At 41.6% G+C, this 14,882-nt stretch overlaps 2 protein-coding genes and 1 long non-coding RNA gene across 9 annotated transcripts in view; 2 read left to right on the top strand and 1 right to left on the bottom strand.

Moving 5' to 3' along the window:
• PAIP1 (poly(A) binding protein interacting protein 1) overlaps positions 1 to 2,309 on the top strand; it is a 33,952-nt gene extending 31,643 nt beyond the window's left edge. For all 5 annotated transcript variants that reach the window (XM_059060905.2, XM_059060903.2, XM_067030955.1 and 2 more), the window contains one exon: positions 29 to 2,309. In XM_059060905.2, the coding sequence (XP_058916888.1) occupies positions 29 to 36 (8 nt within the window). In that variant the 3' untranslated portion in view covers positions 37 to 2,309. The remainder of the gene's footprint in view (positions 1 to 28) is intronic.
• A 1,669-nt stretch (positions 2,310 to 3,978) lies between these two features.
• Positions 3,979 to 14,882, bottom strand: part of LOC131754868 (uncharacterized) — a 97,163-nt gene continuing 86,259 nt past the window's right edge. For 2 of the 3 annotated variants that reach the window (XR_010840122.1, XR_010840123.1), the window contains exon 4: positions 3,979 to 6,700. This is a non-coding gene — a long non-coding RNA (uncharacterized lncRNA). Of the gene's footprint in view, positions 6,701 to 13,413; positions 13,689 to 14,882 lie in introns of those variants that run through there. The other variant, XR_009335359.2, reaches the window with a different exon arrangement.
• Positions 4,252 to 14,882, top strand: part of C4H5orf34 (chromosome 4 C5orf34 homolog) — a 29,264-nt gene continuing 18,633 nt past the window's right edge. Inside the window, exons 1-4 of the mRNA XM_059060888.2 lie at positions 4,252 to 4,624; positions 8,304 to 8,537; positions 8,690 to 8,779; positions 13,121 to 13,764. Of these exons, the coding sequence (XP_058916871.1) occupies positions 8,343 to 8,537; positions 8,690 to 8,779; positions 13,121 to 13,764 (929 nt within the window). The 5' untranslated portion in view covers positions 4,252 to 4,624; positions 8,304 to 8,342. The remainder of the gene's footprint in view (positions 4,625 to 8,303; positions 8,538 to 8,689; positions 8,780 to 13,120; positions 13,765 to 14,882) is intronic.

Here is a 14,882-nt window from a genome sequence, read left to right as displayed (position 1 = left end):
ATAGGGGTGGCTTTTCTCTATCCTGCAGTGTTTTGAGGCCTCGGCTGGGAAAACTAAGGACGAGGGGTGGCTCCAACAGCTGGTGGCTCTAATCATCTGGAGTCGTCTTCACTCACACGGCTGATGACCGGGCTGAGATGACTTGAAGCCATCACTCGACCAGACGCACCTACACAAGGCCTGTCCACATGGCTTGGGCTTCTTGCAACACGGCAGCTGGGTGTTGAGGGGGCATTGCAAAAGACCTGGAAGAAGCTGCCTTGGAAGCTGCATGCAGCATTACTTCTGCTACAGTGTCTTGGTTCTAAGTGAGATGCTTGCTATAAAGCTGTATCAGATAGAAGGCCTTCAAAGAACGTGTGGACATGCTTTAAAACTGCAACAGTACATACTGAAAGGAAGAGTTGGCTGTGTGCCACGATAGTTGGCCTTTAGGATTGCCATATCTTCAACAGCAATATGGATCAGTAAGTCTTTTGTAACAGGGACTATTAGTACAAATCTTTAATGAGCAAGGACACAAAGGTGCCCGTGAACGTTAGTCTCGTGTCTGGTAACAAAATGCAAATATTAGTCTGAACCTGGCAGTTGTGTCATCAACTCAGACCCTCTGTCTGTATTGTCAATGCTCTTCAGCCAGAGACTACCAGGACCACGCCTGTACCTGAATGTGCTGGGTTTAGTACTTGTTGTCGTGAGGCAGCATATACACCATGGGGAACTGTGGGGTATGTCAGTAAGAGGGTGTTCAAAAGAACTTATAGGATTTGGGCTTTGGTTGGATAATTTGGGAGAGGGCCTAAGAAACCGGAGGTACACTGTAGCTTGGATGCTGTCAGAAAGCAGGGGCGGCGATTCTATGATTTAAGTATTTCATTCAATCTTACCCATAGGGAGGACAGTAGAGTATGGATTAAGTTGTAATTTGTTTAATTAAAAAATCATCACATTTACCAAGAGAGGATGCTTGGTGTAAACGAGTAAACACCTGTCCAGGACTGAAGGACTGAAAATTAGCTCAAACTGAAAAAGAAGGAAGTAGCCCTGCCTATTCATCAGTCTGGGAGGACAGAAACAGGTAAAGCCAGCTGCAAATTTAACAGGAAACATTTTTCCCCAAGGTCATGACCACCTCTTTGTGTGACCACTGCTCTGTTAACAATGATGCCTCCAGACCTGCTTTGCTATCCTCACCCATCTTTTACTGGGGATACCCAATTTCTAAACTGCCCCCGCCTCATGATAACAGCCATTCCCTCAGTTAAACCCTGCTTCTAATCCTGTGCAGAAACAGCATCCAACCAGGAAGTGGTCTCTCTTCCCTTAGAGCTTCCTCAGAATTCTTCAGCAGAAACCCAAACCTTACAACGATGACGCTCCCTTGCCCCTGTGGAGAGCACCATTTGTGTTTCCTCTGAAGTGTGCTTCCTTGCATACATGTCAAATATTTTGTCAGACTACAGGCTTGAGCCTGGTGGTCTTTGGCTGACTAGACTTTAGCAAATGTAAATAATTTAAGGTCATGTATGCTACTGCTGTGTTGTGTAAGCCTAGCAAAATGCCAGCCCTGGATGAACTGGACACTGCTGCTGCATCCAAGCATCTGGAGGTCATGTTTCTGGTAGGTTTGTACTGCTATAAATTCATAGTCACCACCTTCATTTAGGCTGTCAGTGCTGCCTGTAATCTTTCGGATTTCTTCATTCTCTTGTTTAATTCAAACCCTCTCTACTCTGCCTGCCCCTTTATTCCCTAAAGACTTGCTTCACTGGAAAAAAAGAAAAAGCCACCAGACAAATATACACAAATGCACACTAATGCATCTGCATGTACTTCATCCCTCCTCTTCCTGTATAAGAAGTATCCCTCCACCTATTAAAAACCAGTTATCAACATGTGCTTGAATCCCATGCCCTCTCACTCGCATGAACTCTTGTTACTTGGTCTAATTTTTTTAAAAAACTTTCTCCATTGGCCCTTTGCATGAGCTGTTGAACATGCCATTCCTCTCATCAAAAGAAATCTGGCCCTTACAAAGAAATCTGGCCCTTACATTTCTGTCCAATTACAGTCCTATCTTTGCTTCCTAGTCAGACTTCTCAAGTGTTTTCCCTTTTTTTTTCCATTTCCTTACCCATTTGCTCTTCAAACCCACTATAGCTTCTGCCACCACTATATACAACAGACCTCATTAATCAACAATGATGTCCATGTCATTAAGTTGAATAAACATTCTTTAGCTTGTTCTCTAGGCAAGACACCAAAATTGAATATACCCAGGCATCTAGAATACAACAGCTTGATTTCTAGCTTTTGTGCTGTTTCTCAGTGTTTGGGGGGATTCTTTTCCCTTACTTAATCTGTAAGAACTGGTGTTCCTCAAAGCTCAGTCCTAAGCATTCTTTTCTCATGTCACAATATCCTTGGACTATTTCATCTTCTCCTGAAGCTTCGGTTAACATCTATCACCATTGACCTCCATATTTATTTCTAATCTCCTGATTCTAGACCTTTACTGGTTTCCACTGGGAGGGCTCACAAAATTTGTCATACTATTCCCTAAATTTACTCTTCTTACATTCCCCTCTCATTGATGGCACTGACACCTACTCACTTTCCCCAGTCAGAAACCCCTGGAAATGGTTGTTTTGTTGTTTGTTTTTGGTTTTTTTTCGGTACGCGGGCCTCTCACTGTTGTGGCCTCTCCCATTGCGGAGCACAGGCTCCGGACGCGCAGGCTCAGCGGCCATGACTCACGGGCCCAGCCGCTCCGCGGCATGTGGGATCTTCCCGGACCGGGGCACGAACCCGTGTCCCCTGCATCGGCAGGCGGACTCTCAACCACTGCGCCACCAGGGAAGCCCTGGAATTGTTTTTAACTCCTACTCTTAAATCATCCCCAAGACCAAAGAGTTGATCTCCTAAATATTTCTAGGAGCTATGCTCTCCATTCTCACTGTCCAGTCTTGAGTCTGAACTGCCATCATCTCTCCTGTTGCTCTTTCAAAAGCCTTTTACTGGGCTCCACACGTCTGTTCTCATATCCTACAATCCACTCTCTATTCAGCAGTTCCAGGAATTTTTCTAAAGTACAAAAAGCACCACAAAACCCCTCTGTAGTAGACAGAATTTTTATATAGGTTCTTATACACTGGAGGGGGAAAAGGTGGGAATTGGATAGGACCTAAGCACTGTGTAATAAAAGTGATGTTACAGATCAATGAAAAACATGGCTGTCTGAGGATGCCCTTATTACACTTTACATAAGATTGAGGTCAATTTGCATATCAGACTTTAAAAAATGGAGATGAATTTAAGGAGCTATATTCCAATCCCTTAGTGCTGCCACCTTTTGCTTAAAGCCCTTGTAATAGTTTACCACTGCTATTAAGATAAAGTCCATAATTCATAAATCTGTACTACCTACCTCTATAGCCCAATTTCAGTCTTCTCTCCCCTAAGAAGAGCCTCTCTCTTCTCTTTAATCATTCTTAAACCAAACTGGCTTTTTTTTCAGCCCCTTTAAGGGGCCAGATCTTTCCTTTGGACCTCAGAGCCTTAACACAAGTCTGTTACCTCTGCTTGAAACACTTTCCCCCTCTACTTGGCTAACACCTACTTAGCCTTTGGATTTCAGTGAAAATATTTCCTCAGTCTCGGTTAGGTCTGCCCACTATATACTCCCACAGACCTCTGTATTTTATCTTAGGAACACATATCACAACTGTGATCAAATTATTGTCCAGTCGTTTCTTTCCAGTTAATCTCTAGCCCCCATCCTCAACCCTGGGTCTCATTTGTTCCTTTATCCCCAGCACACCCAGCACGTAAAAGGCTCTCCATAAATATTTGTTTTAATGGAAATAAATAAATATAGCACACGCGTCCACTTGCCATTGTAGAAAAAGATTTAAAAGGTGCAGAGAAACTGCTGAAAGACATTTTCTGATACCAAACTAGGAAAAGAAGGTCTCTATCTTTGCCCAATTTTTTTAACGTTTTTATTGACGTATAATTGCTTAGATTATTTCATAAGCATTATTCCACTAAATTACACCTCTGTAGCTATCTCGGATAGACCATCAGAATGAAATTCCCAACCAGCTTTGAAACAACCAAGTCAGACCAGTTCCTTGAGGGGTACCGGAAGTAAAAAACGGAGAGAAGCTGACCAGCTTCCGGACTGGGAGCCCCCGCCCCCTCTACTTCCGGTCCCGCCCCCCGGTGCTAGCGGAGGGCGCGGTCAGGTCGGGACTTCCGGTCTTCGTGCGTAAAGTGGGGCGGCTTTTCTACGGTGCGGGAAGGTTTGAATCGCAGCTTTTTGACTTCGCCTCCTCTCCGGGGTCAGAGCTGTCGCTGCTGCTGCCGCTGCTCCTCCGCTACTCGGACTCGACGAAAGCCCGCCAAATACTCTCCCTGTGGCCTTACTCCTCTCGGTTATGATTGTTTTCTTTCATCGAGAAACGTAATTTGCCGGTAATTTGTTAAACTCAAGACAGATTACTCGAGAAGCAGTCGTGGGCAGGCGCAGACGTTTCTACTCCGACCATTTTGGCAAATTAAAAGCACAAGGCCGTTGATTGTCCTCATTTCCACGACTTTTCAGCTCAGAACTGCTTGCTGTGTGAGTTTAAGACGGTGGTTGTTTTGATGAGGCTTTTTCTGTAACTAGATAGCGCATTTTGAAAAATGAGGTTCCCGTTTATGTCAAGAACAAACTTGTGGCTTTTTGATCGTTAAATAAACTCGGACATAATGTGCTGGGTGGTGAAAACACAAACAGAAGTAAGACAGTAGAGATGAGGGTGGAAATTTAGGTCGGAGCTGGATTACTTTTTTTATGATGCCAGGAACTTTAGACATTCGACAGTTTCTTGTGTATGCTTGATTATTTAAATAATCTGAACAACAATTATACCTCAGTAAGCTGTTAAAAAATAAAACTTGGCTAAAGATAAAGACCTTTTTCCAATTGTTATCAGAAAATATGTTTTCCAACGGTGTATCTGCACTTGTTGTTTTTTTCAGAAATAGCAAGTTGATATCATACATATATATGATACGATACGTATAGCTGCAATATAAATATATTTATTGCTATGAATATTTGTTGCCGTTTAACAAGTATGTAAACAAGTGGTGTAAAGCGGTTGGTATGGTCGGGTTGTGGAAAGTTGTGAGGGCAGTACTGGAAATGGATTGGAGAGGGAAAAATTGGAAAAAGGTCCCAGTTTACAGGAATGGAGGGGCAAGTTGAGGCCTGAAATAGAAAAGGAGGAGCCAGATTTATGGGAGAGACTGACAAAATCAACAGGGCTTGTTACAAGGATGTAAAGGGAAACACTGAGAAATCAAATATTGCTAACATTGAGATGCCATTAACTCAAATTGCAAATTCAGGAGGAGCAAGAATTTTAAAATTCACTTATATATTTATCATTTAAAAAAATTTATTGCACCCTTATTATTGGCCAAGTATTGTTTCAGATGCCAGGGATAGAACTGTAAGACAGATGAGGGCCCTGCTCTGATTGAGTTTATGTCCTAGTGGGAAAAGACTAAAAGCAAGTAAATAAATAGAACAGTTTTGATAGTAATAGATATTATGAAGAAAAACGATGAAATGGATAAAAAATGATTGGGAGATGGTTGGGGACAACTTTAACTGGTCAAGTTAGGCCTTTGAGGAAGTTAGATATTTGCGCTGAGACATTAATGGTGCCAAAGAACCAGCCACGTGATGAGCCAGGGAAAGGACATGCTAGGCGGCAGGAACAGTGCAAAGGTTCTGACATGTGATACAGCTTCCTTAAAAAAAACATTAAAAAGGCCAACGTAGCTAAGTTGTCCTGAACAAGAAGGAGAGGGTTAGGAGATGACATTGGAGAGGTAGGAGATGACATTGGAGAGGTAGATGGGGGCAGGTTGTATGGCTTTTATAGGCTGTGGTTAAGAATTTGAGTTTTGGGCTTCCCTGGTGGTGCAGTGGTTAAGAATACACCTGCCAATGCAGGGGACACAGGTTCAAGCCCTGGTTTGGGAAGATCCCACATGCCAAGGAGCAACTAAGCCCATGCACCGCAACTACTGAGCCTGTGCTGTAGAGCCCGCGAGCCGCAATTACTGAGCCGGCGTGCCACAACTGCTGAAGCCCATGCGCCTAGAGCCTGTGCTCCGCAACAAGAGAAGCCACCACAGTGAGAAGCCTGCGCACCACAACAAAGAGTAACCCCCGCTCACTGCAACTAGAGAAAGCCCGTGCACAGCAAAGAAGACCCAATGCAGCCAAAAATAAATAAATAAAATTAATTAATTTTTTAAGAGAAGAATTCAGGTTTTATCTAAGTGCAAATGTTGGGTTGTAAGTCAAGAAGGGTTAGATCTCATTTTTATTTTAAAATGTCTCTCTAGCTACTGTTTGTAGACTGGCCTCCAGGGAGTTAAGAGTGAAAGTGAATTAGGGGGTATTACAGAAGTCTGCTTTTGGTGGGAGTGATTAAGTTCCATTTTAGTCATGTGGAGTTTGATGTATCTGTGGAACAGGGACATGAAGAGAGGTCCTGCAGGCAACTGGAAGCTCTGGGAGAGGTCAGGTAGATTTGGAAGTTCTCTAGAGAAAGAAAATGATTAAAGTTTTGTGAATTTCCTCAGGAGAGATCATTTAATATTGGTTTAATATTTACTTATATGCTGACATATTCTGCAAAAGATTACAGGCTATATCATATGTAGCTAATTATATACATTGAAAAGGGGTAAGATTTTTTTTTAAAAAGCAAGGGTGGGCATAAAAGCCACATGAGTTTATCTAGTAAGAAGAGATGAAATGAGGACTAAGGTCAGGTGCTGATGAATCCTTGATTTGAGAGAATGGTGAAGAAAAGGAATGATTAAACTAAAAAGCAATAGAGATAGAGGGGGTGGTGGAAGAGGGACCATGTCCCCCCCCTTTTTTAAAATAAAAGGCAGAGGAAGAGGAAGTTTGGTGCAAGAGAAGATAGACAACATTGTCACATGTTGACCAGTTTAGTAGGGTGAAGACTGAAGTCATTGGGTATAGGAAGATACTGGTGACCGTTGTGAAACAATTTCAGTAGAGAGGTGGAGGAGAAAGCTGGATTGCAATTCATCGAAGATTGTTGGGAGAGAAAGCTGACACTGAGTGGACACTATACCTGAGAAGTTTATTGGTAGGAAATAGAGGTAAACTGGGGAAAGTGGTATCTATGGAAAGGTTTTTTTTCTGACAGGTGAAACTTTATCACCTGAGTAACAGAAGGAGATGATGTCCTAGGAGGGGATGGAGTTAGCTTTAGAAAGAATCATAAAATTTACTGAGCTCCTGCAAGGCAACATTCACACTACTGGCACTGTCATACATGTTGTCTCATTTAATCCTCACAATGATCCTGTTACCCCCATTTTACAAATAAGGAAACAACCAACCCAGCCAACCTGTGGTTTATAGCTATGAGCTAGTGGAGTTGGAACCCAGCCCTCCATTCCCCTTCTGTCATACCTATATGGAAAGCATAAGTGAAAATACAGAGACATTTCAGAGGTAAAGAAGAGGAAATTGAATACAATGAAATAAGGATGAATCTAAGACACTAGGTGGTTAATTAGCTTTCTGAGTCGTGACATGGATCTACTTCCTTAATGCCAGGCTAGGGGCAAGAATCCAGATGTTCATTTCCCTTAGGCCTAATAGTTACTTTTGGCCTGCCTTTTACATGTCCTGCAAATGATTTGTTGTATTCTTTTTGCAAAGATGGAATTTGCTTGTTATTTGAAATGAGATACTGAGCATACAATTTTCAGAAGTTAAACTTCAGAAGTAAAGCTACTAAAATGATAAGGGCATTTATAACTTGGTGGGCCATCTCCCTCTCATCTTCCACACTGAAGTAGAGCCCTTGCGGTTAATGAAGGCATTCAGATCACATAAGCGTGTTTAGCAAGATAATCACTTTTCATTCAACAAAAGTAAATGCAATCGCAATTTTGTGTTTTGTTTATGTTCATCCACTTTTTTTTTGCGGTACGCGGGCCTCTCACTGCTGTGGCTTCTCCCGTTGTGGAGCACAGGCTCCAGACGCGCAGGCTCAGCGGCCATGGCTCAAGGGCCCAGCCGCTCTGTGGCATGTGGGATCTTCCCGGACCGGGGCACGAACCCATGTCCCCTCATCTGCAGGTGGGCTCTCAACCACTGCGCCACCAGGGAAGCCTCATCCACTTACTTTGATAGAACTTTTGTACATGAAGAGAACTATTTGGTGCTACTGTATTTCTTATTTCCTCAGCATTTGCCTTGGAAGGACATTTTAGCCATAGTCACAATAATGGCGGCTGAAGTGCAAATAGTACTTTATGAAGATGACTCGGTGCAAGTACAATATGTTGATGGTTCCAGATTGCAGCTTTCTCCCTGTGGCTCTGAATTTTTATTTGAAAAAGCACCTCCTATTTCAGCACATCCTTTACAACAACCAGAAAGAATTCGCCAAAGGACTCACTTTGTTATTAGCACGTACCGAGTAAGTAAAGATGACACAAAAACTACTCTTTTTAATACTAAAATATTGTTGAGGTGGCCAGAATATGGAAAGTAGTTAGTATTCCAGATTACTGTCATTCTAAATTGATTTTCAAATCATTTTTTAAAATTACTTTGTATTTCTTTTTGTAGGAGCAGCTACAGCGAGCCCTAGATTTCCGTAACTCCTTTGCTACTTGCCCTTTTTTATCTGAAAGCATCATACCTTCTGAAAGGAAAAAGGTAATATTTTTTAAACTTCATTTTTAAAAGAAATATTTGAGGACAAGTCATTACAAACAGGTAGTTTAATATTTAGTCTTTTTCTTCATGACAGTTTGAGCATAGACATGTTGCTATAGAACACTTAGGCCTATATATTTCCACAGACTAGGGTGTTTTGATATTTTGTACATTGAGACACAGAAGTTATATAGTTTATCTCTCTGCCTTTTTTTTCCTTTAACATCTTTATTGGAGTATAATTGCTTTATAATGTTGTGTTAGTTTCTGCTGTATAACAAAGTGAATCAGCTATACATACACATATATCCCCATATCTGCTCCCTTTTGCATCTCCCTCCCACCCTCCCTATCCCACCCCTCTAGGTGGTCACAAAGCACTGAGCTGATCTCCCTGTGATATGCGGCTATCTGTTTTACATTTGGTAGTATACATAAGTCCATGCCACTCTCTCACTTCATCCCAGCTTACCCTTCCCCCTTCCCATGTCCTCAAGTCCATTCTCTATGTCTGCGTCTTTATTCCTGTCCTGCCCCTGGGTTCTTCAGAACCATTTATATGTGTTAGCATATATATGTGTTAGATTCCATATATATTCCATATATATGTGTTAGTATATGGTATTTGTTTTTCTCTTTCTGACTTCACTCTGTATGACCGACTCTAGGTCCATCCACCCCACTACAAATAACTCAATTTCGTTTCTTTTTATGGCTGAGTAATATTCCATTGTATATATATACCACATCTTCTTTATCCATTCATATGTCGATGGATACTTAGGTTGCTTCCATGTCCTGACTATTGTAAATAGTGCTGCCATGAACCTTGGGGTACATGACTCTTTTTTTTTTTTAAATTTATTTAATTTATTTTATTTTTGGCTGCATTGGGTCTTCATTGCTGCGTACGGACTTTCTCTAGTTGTGGCGAGTGGGAGCTACTTTTTGTTGTGGTGCACAGGCTTCTCATTGCGGTGGCTTCTCTTGTTGCAGAGCACAGGCTCTAGGCACATGGGCTTCAGTAGTTGTGGCATGCAGGCTCAGTAGTTGTGGCTCACGGGCTCTAGAACACAGGCTCAGTAGTTGTGGCACGTGGGCTTAGTTGCTCCGCAGCATGTGGGATCTTCCCAGACCAGGGCTTGAACCCGTGTCCCCTGCATTGGCAGGCGGATTCTTAACCACTGCGCCACCAGGGAAGCCCACATGACTCTTTGAATTATGGTTTTCTCAGGGCATATGGCCAGTAGTGGGATTGCTGGGTCATATGGTAGTTGTATTTTTAGTTTTTTTAAGGAACCTCCATAGTGGCTGTATCAATTTACATTCCCAGCAACAGTGCAAGAGGGTTCCCTTTTCTCCACACCCTCTCCAGCATTTATTGTTTCTAGATTTTTTGATGACTCTCTGCCTTTTTTTTTTTTGTAGAAGAGGATTATACTCAGAACTTTACAGATTGGTGACTTTTTGATTCTCAGAGGTGTCAAAATTAACAAATTTTGTGGCCATTTTAAGTAGCTTATGTGTAGTTATTTGTTAATGTGTAGTAGAGATGTGTAATTACTTATGGGTATACACATTTTATTCTTTTATTCTATTTTGAACTTTTAGGAGTGATAATAACCATCATTTCTTGAGGGTTTACTATGTGCCAAGAAGTAGGAATAGTATTAAAAATATTTAATAACACCAGTATGGCATGGGTACCTGTTGATCAAAATGGGTGTCCAAACAATCAAAACCAGGTGTATTGGCTACCTACCAACCCCCTTTTTACAGGTGAGGGAACTAAATCTCAGAGAGTTTACCTAATTTGTCCATGAAAATTTTCTAAGTGGCCAAGTCAGTATCTGAACCCAGTCTATCTGACTCTGAAGACTGTGTCTCTTAATCACTTTCTGCTACAGTCATGACGCTTGCCTGCTTACTGAGTAATTTTCTGTTGTATTGTCTCATGGCAAAGGAGTCAAGAAAAATTGTAAGCTAATAACTTAGTTTACAAGGCCATTTTTTCCATTGTATCTTTTTTTTTCCCCCCATCTGCATTGGGTCTTTGTTGCTGCACTCAGGCTTTCTCTAGTTGCGGCGAGTGGGGGCTACTGTTCGTTGCGGTACGCAGGCTTCTCATTGCGGTGGCTTCTCTTGTTGGGGAGCATGGGCTCTAGGCACGTGGGCTTCAGTAGTTGCGGTGTGTGGCCTCAGTATTTGCAGTGTATAGGCTCTAGGGCACACGAGCTTCAGTAGTTGTGGCGCACAGTAGTTGTGGTGCACGGGCTTCAGTAGTTGTGGCGCACAGGCTCTACAGCGCAGGCTCAATAGTTGTGGCACACGGGCTTAGTTGCTCCATGGCATGTGGGATTTTCCCGGACCAGGGATCAAACCCATGTCCCCTATATCACAGGCGGATTCCTAACCACTGCACCACCGGGAAAGTCCAACCACTGTATCTTTTGAGTGGTTACGTAGTATTCATTGAAACTACGTAACTTGCTGCTGATGCTGCAGTAGGATCATTAGGTAGTCTAATTCTAGAAAAAAGAATTGTCTGAACTGACTATCCTTATAAAGCAGCTTTACCATCAATGAATACTGCCCTTAACTTTTTAAAATAATTTTTTAAATTGAAGTATAGTTGATTTACAATGTCATGCCAATCTGCTGTACAGCAAAGTGACTCAGTTATACACATATAGACATTCTTTTTTTAAATATTCTTTTCCATTATGGTTTATCCCAGGAGATTGGATATAGTTCCCTGTGCTGTACAGTAGACCTTCTTGTTTATCCATTCTAAATGTAATAGTTTGCATCTACCAACCCCAAATTCCCAGTCCATCCCTCTCCCTCCCCCCCCCCACCCCCTTGGCAACCACAAGTCTGATCTCTATGTCTGTGAGTCTGTTTCTGTTTTGTAGATAGGTTCATTTGTGCCACATTTTATTTATTTATATTTATTTATTTATTTGTTTTATTTTTGGCTGTGTTGGGTCTTGGTTGCTGTGCGCAGGCTCTCTCTAGCTGCGGTGAGCAGGGGCTACTCTTCATTGTGGTGTGTGGGCGTCTCATTGGGGTGGCTTCTCTTGTTGCGGAGCACAGGCCCTAGGCGCGCGGGCTTCAATAGTTGTGGCACACGGGCTTAGTTGCTCCGCGGCATGTGGGATCTTTCCAAACCAGGGCTCGAACCCGTGTCCCCTGCGTTGGCAGGCAGATTCTTAACCACTGCACCACCTGGGAAACCCTGTGCTACATTTTAGATTCCACATATATGTGATATCATATGGTATTTGTCTTTCCCTTTCTGACTTACTTCACTTAGTACAGTAATCTCTAGTTGTATCCATGTTGCTGCAAATGGTATGAATACTTCCCTTAATTTTAGCACACTAACATCTGTACACATAGATAGCACTGTAAATTTACGAGTCTTTCTTGACAGCAGTTTTCATAAATCTAAGGTTTTATATAAATGGAAGGTGAAATGTGTAATGTGGCAAGCTTAACTGATTAAAAGACTGTTATGTGACACTTGCCGTTTTTATCTTATATGAAAAGATGCAACAGGCACTGTTACCTGTTATGAATCTGTTTGCTGTTGGTCCAGATCAGTTTACCTTTGAGTAATTCTATTTTTTAAAATGTTACCCTTTAAGGCACCCGGAATTTATTTTAGTGTGTGCTGTACCTGGTGCTATGTAGGACGAGTACCTTATACATGTTATCCTATTTAGTCCATGTGATAATCCTTTGAGATAGCATTTCCCAAATGCTGTTCAATAATTTCAGTTCCATTTATTAAATATGTAATTCCCCCTTTCCCCCCTTGTTTTGAAAACTTATGTTATCTTATGTAACATTTTGAGATCCGGTTGAGTCTGTTTCTGTGTTCTCTAAATTGTTCTGTCAGTGATTTTTATGCTGGTTCCATACCATTTAGGTTATGATTGCTTTTCATACAGTAGTGCTGGTCTTCCCTCATTTATATTCTTTTTCAGCACAGACTTTTGGGGAGGGGCTGCAAATCTATTTATCTCTGATTCATTGTACACTTTAAATCAAAATACGTTTAACATTAAATATAACCAAGATGATTATTTTTTCTTCTTTTCTGTCCTTTTTGTCAGAGAGTATGTGTGTGTGTTTTACGTCTACTTTTCTGAGAAATAATCTTAACAATATCAAACGTTCTCTGGAAAACCATATATAGGCTGACAGTTTTCATTCTTTCTAGGTAGTAGAACACAAAACTTTAAGAGCTCTCTTAAGTAATATGTAAGTATCAAATGTATGGAAAAATTGGACTGTTAACAGAAAATACCATCCCTTTTTCTCCCCTCAACTCAGCACATCTTCATTGACATCTCAGAAGTGAGATGGCCCGGTCTTGATACTGATGATGGCATGATGTGTATGCAGAGTGGCACCGTGAAGGTATCATCTTTAGATGGCCACGCATACCTTTGCCTGCCCAAATCTCAGCATGAATTTACAGTACATTTTTTGTGTAAAGTAAGCCAGAAGCCAGACTCATCTATAGTACTGTCAGAAAAAAATAATAAAGCCAAAAAGGACAAACTACTTGAAAAAGCTGGCAAAATCTGTACATATGGAAGTTTATCAGGACAGAGACTGAAGAATAAAGAAAATGAACTTTATTATCAGATCACGAAATCCAAAGAACCTTTAGAGAAGAGTTGTGTAAATGGAACTGAAGGGAGGGAGGCACTGTCTTCACCTGGGACAAAAGACACGTGTGTATACACGTGGGTAAAGCAGTGCTGGTGTGTGGCCTCCTGTCCGGAGGAATGGGAATATCCTTTGTCTTTAGCACTTCGTTTTCATAATAAAATCAGCAATATGTCTGGAACTGATGCAGATATCACCCAGAAGAGAATTTTAACTTCTGACGTTTCTGAGGAAAGAGGAAAAGAAGTTTCTGTTCTTCCCAGGGCCCTGTTACTAAGCTGTCCTGTTCCACACATGCACAGGTAATGGAAGAATGACTTATTTGTCCTAATGCTTTTGTCAGAACCAGACCTTACCTAAGGATCATTTTTGTTTCTGAATCATCTGATACCATTCATAAGGAAAGTTCAGTTGGTCTAAAACTTCGCTTGTAACGGATAGTAAATAATGTCCCCGGCTAATGTGTTGCTTATATTTCTTACTTTACATCCACGCATTGGACGTTGGTGGAAGGCTGACGACACTAGGTGCTTTGTTAAGCATGGCGACTGTAGAGATGAGTAAGAGTCCCTGCTTTCTAGGAGCTTAGAGTCTAGTAAGGGTCACTATCACTGAAAAGATTATTAAAGTGTGGTAAGTGATAGCACAGAGCTCTGTGGGAGCGAGCCCTGGGAAGCATCCGCTGCTGCTCAGCGGAACCTGTTAGTTCTGTTGCTGGAGCATGGACCTGCCAAGTGTGTGATCATGGGTTCTTTCTTTCATACATAGCCTCAGAGGACACCCTTGTCTTTGGTTAACTGACTGTAAATAGGTCCATCTTCAACAGGGATAAACATGGAGAGGCTTCCGGTTGGCTAGGTACAAACCTTTTACCTTCACTTAGAAATGAATAGCCTAATGGTTATAGATTTGTAACATGAACTCTGTATAAGTAGTGTAATGATGATGGTAATAGCTAACACACAGCACTTACGTTGTGCCAGGCATGGTTATACTTTACCTATTTTGTCCTCATAGTAACCCCATGAGGTAAGTACTATTATCAACCCCATTTTGTAGAGGAACTTGAGACACAGAAATGTTAAATAACCCAAGCACAGTCTCACACCTAGTGCTTGTAGAATTGGGATATGATCCCAGATAGTCTTCTGAGTACATATTTGTCATTGGAAACAAAAAATGGGAATGATTTTTAGCCTTGTCATGATTATGTAGTTAGAATTGGGAATTCCAGTATTATAAGTACACATCAAAAGAGATTTATGCTTCTAAATTAACAGTTTTTCAATAACTTGCCACTGGCTTTGATTGAAATCCATTAGCCTTAGGCATGGCTTAACAGGCCTTGTTATGTGGTCTCTTCAAGGGTCTGTAATCCTCACCACTCTTGCCCTTGCTTTCTTTACTCTTGCTAAACTGG

The sequence above is a fragment of the Kogia breviceps genome, chromosome 4 (assembly GCF_026419965.1).
Source record: "Kogia breviceps isolate mKogBre1 chromosome 4, mKogBre1 haplotype 1, whole genome shotgun sequence".
NCBI classification, from domain to species: domain Eukaryota; kingdom Metazoa; phylum Chordata; class Mammalia; order Artiodactyla; family Physeteridae; genus Kogia; species Kogia breviceps.
Note: the sequence above shows the minus strand (reverse complement) of the source record. Positions and strands in the feature narration are given on the sequence as shown.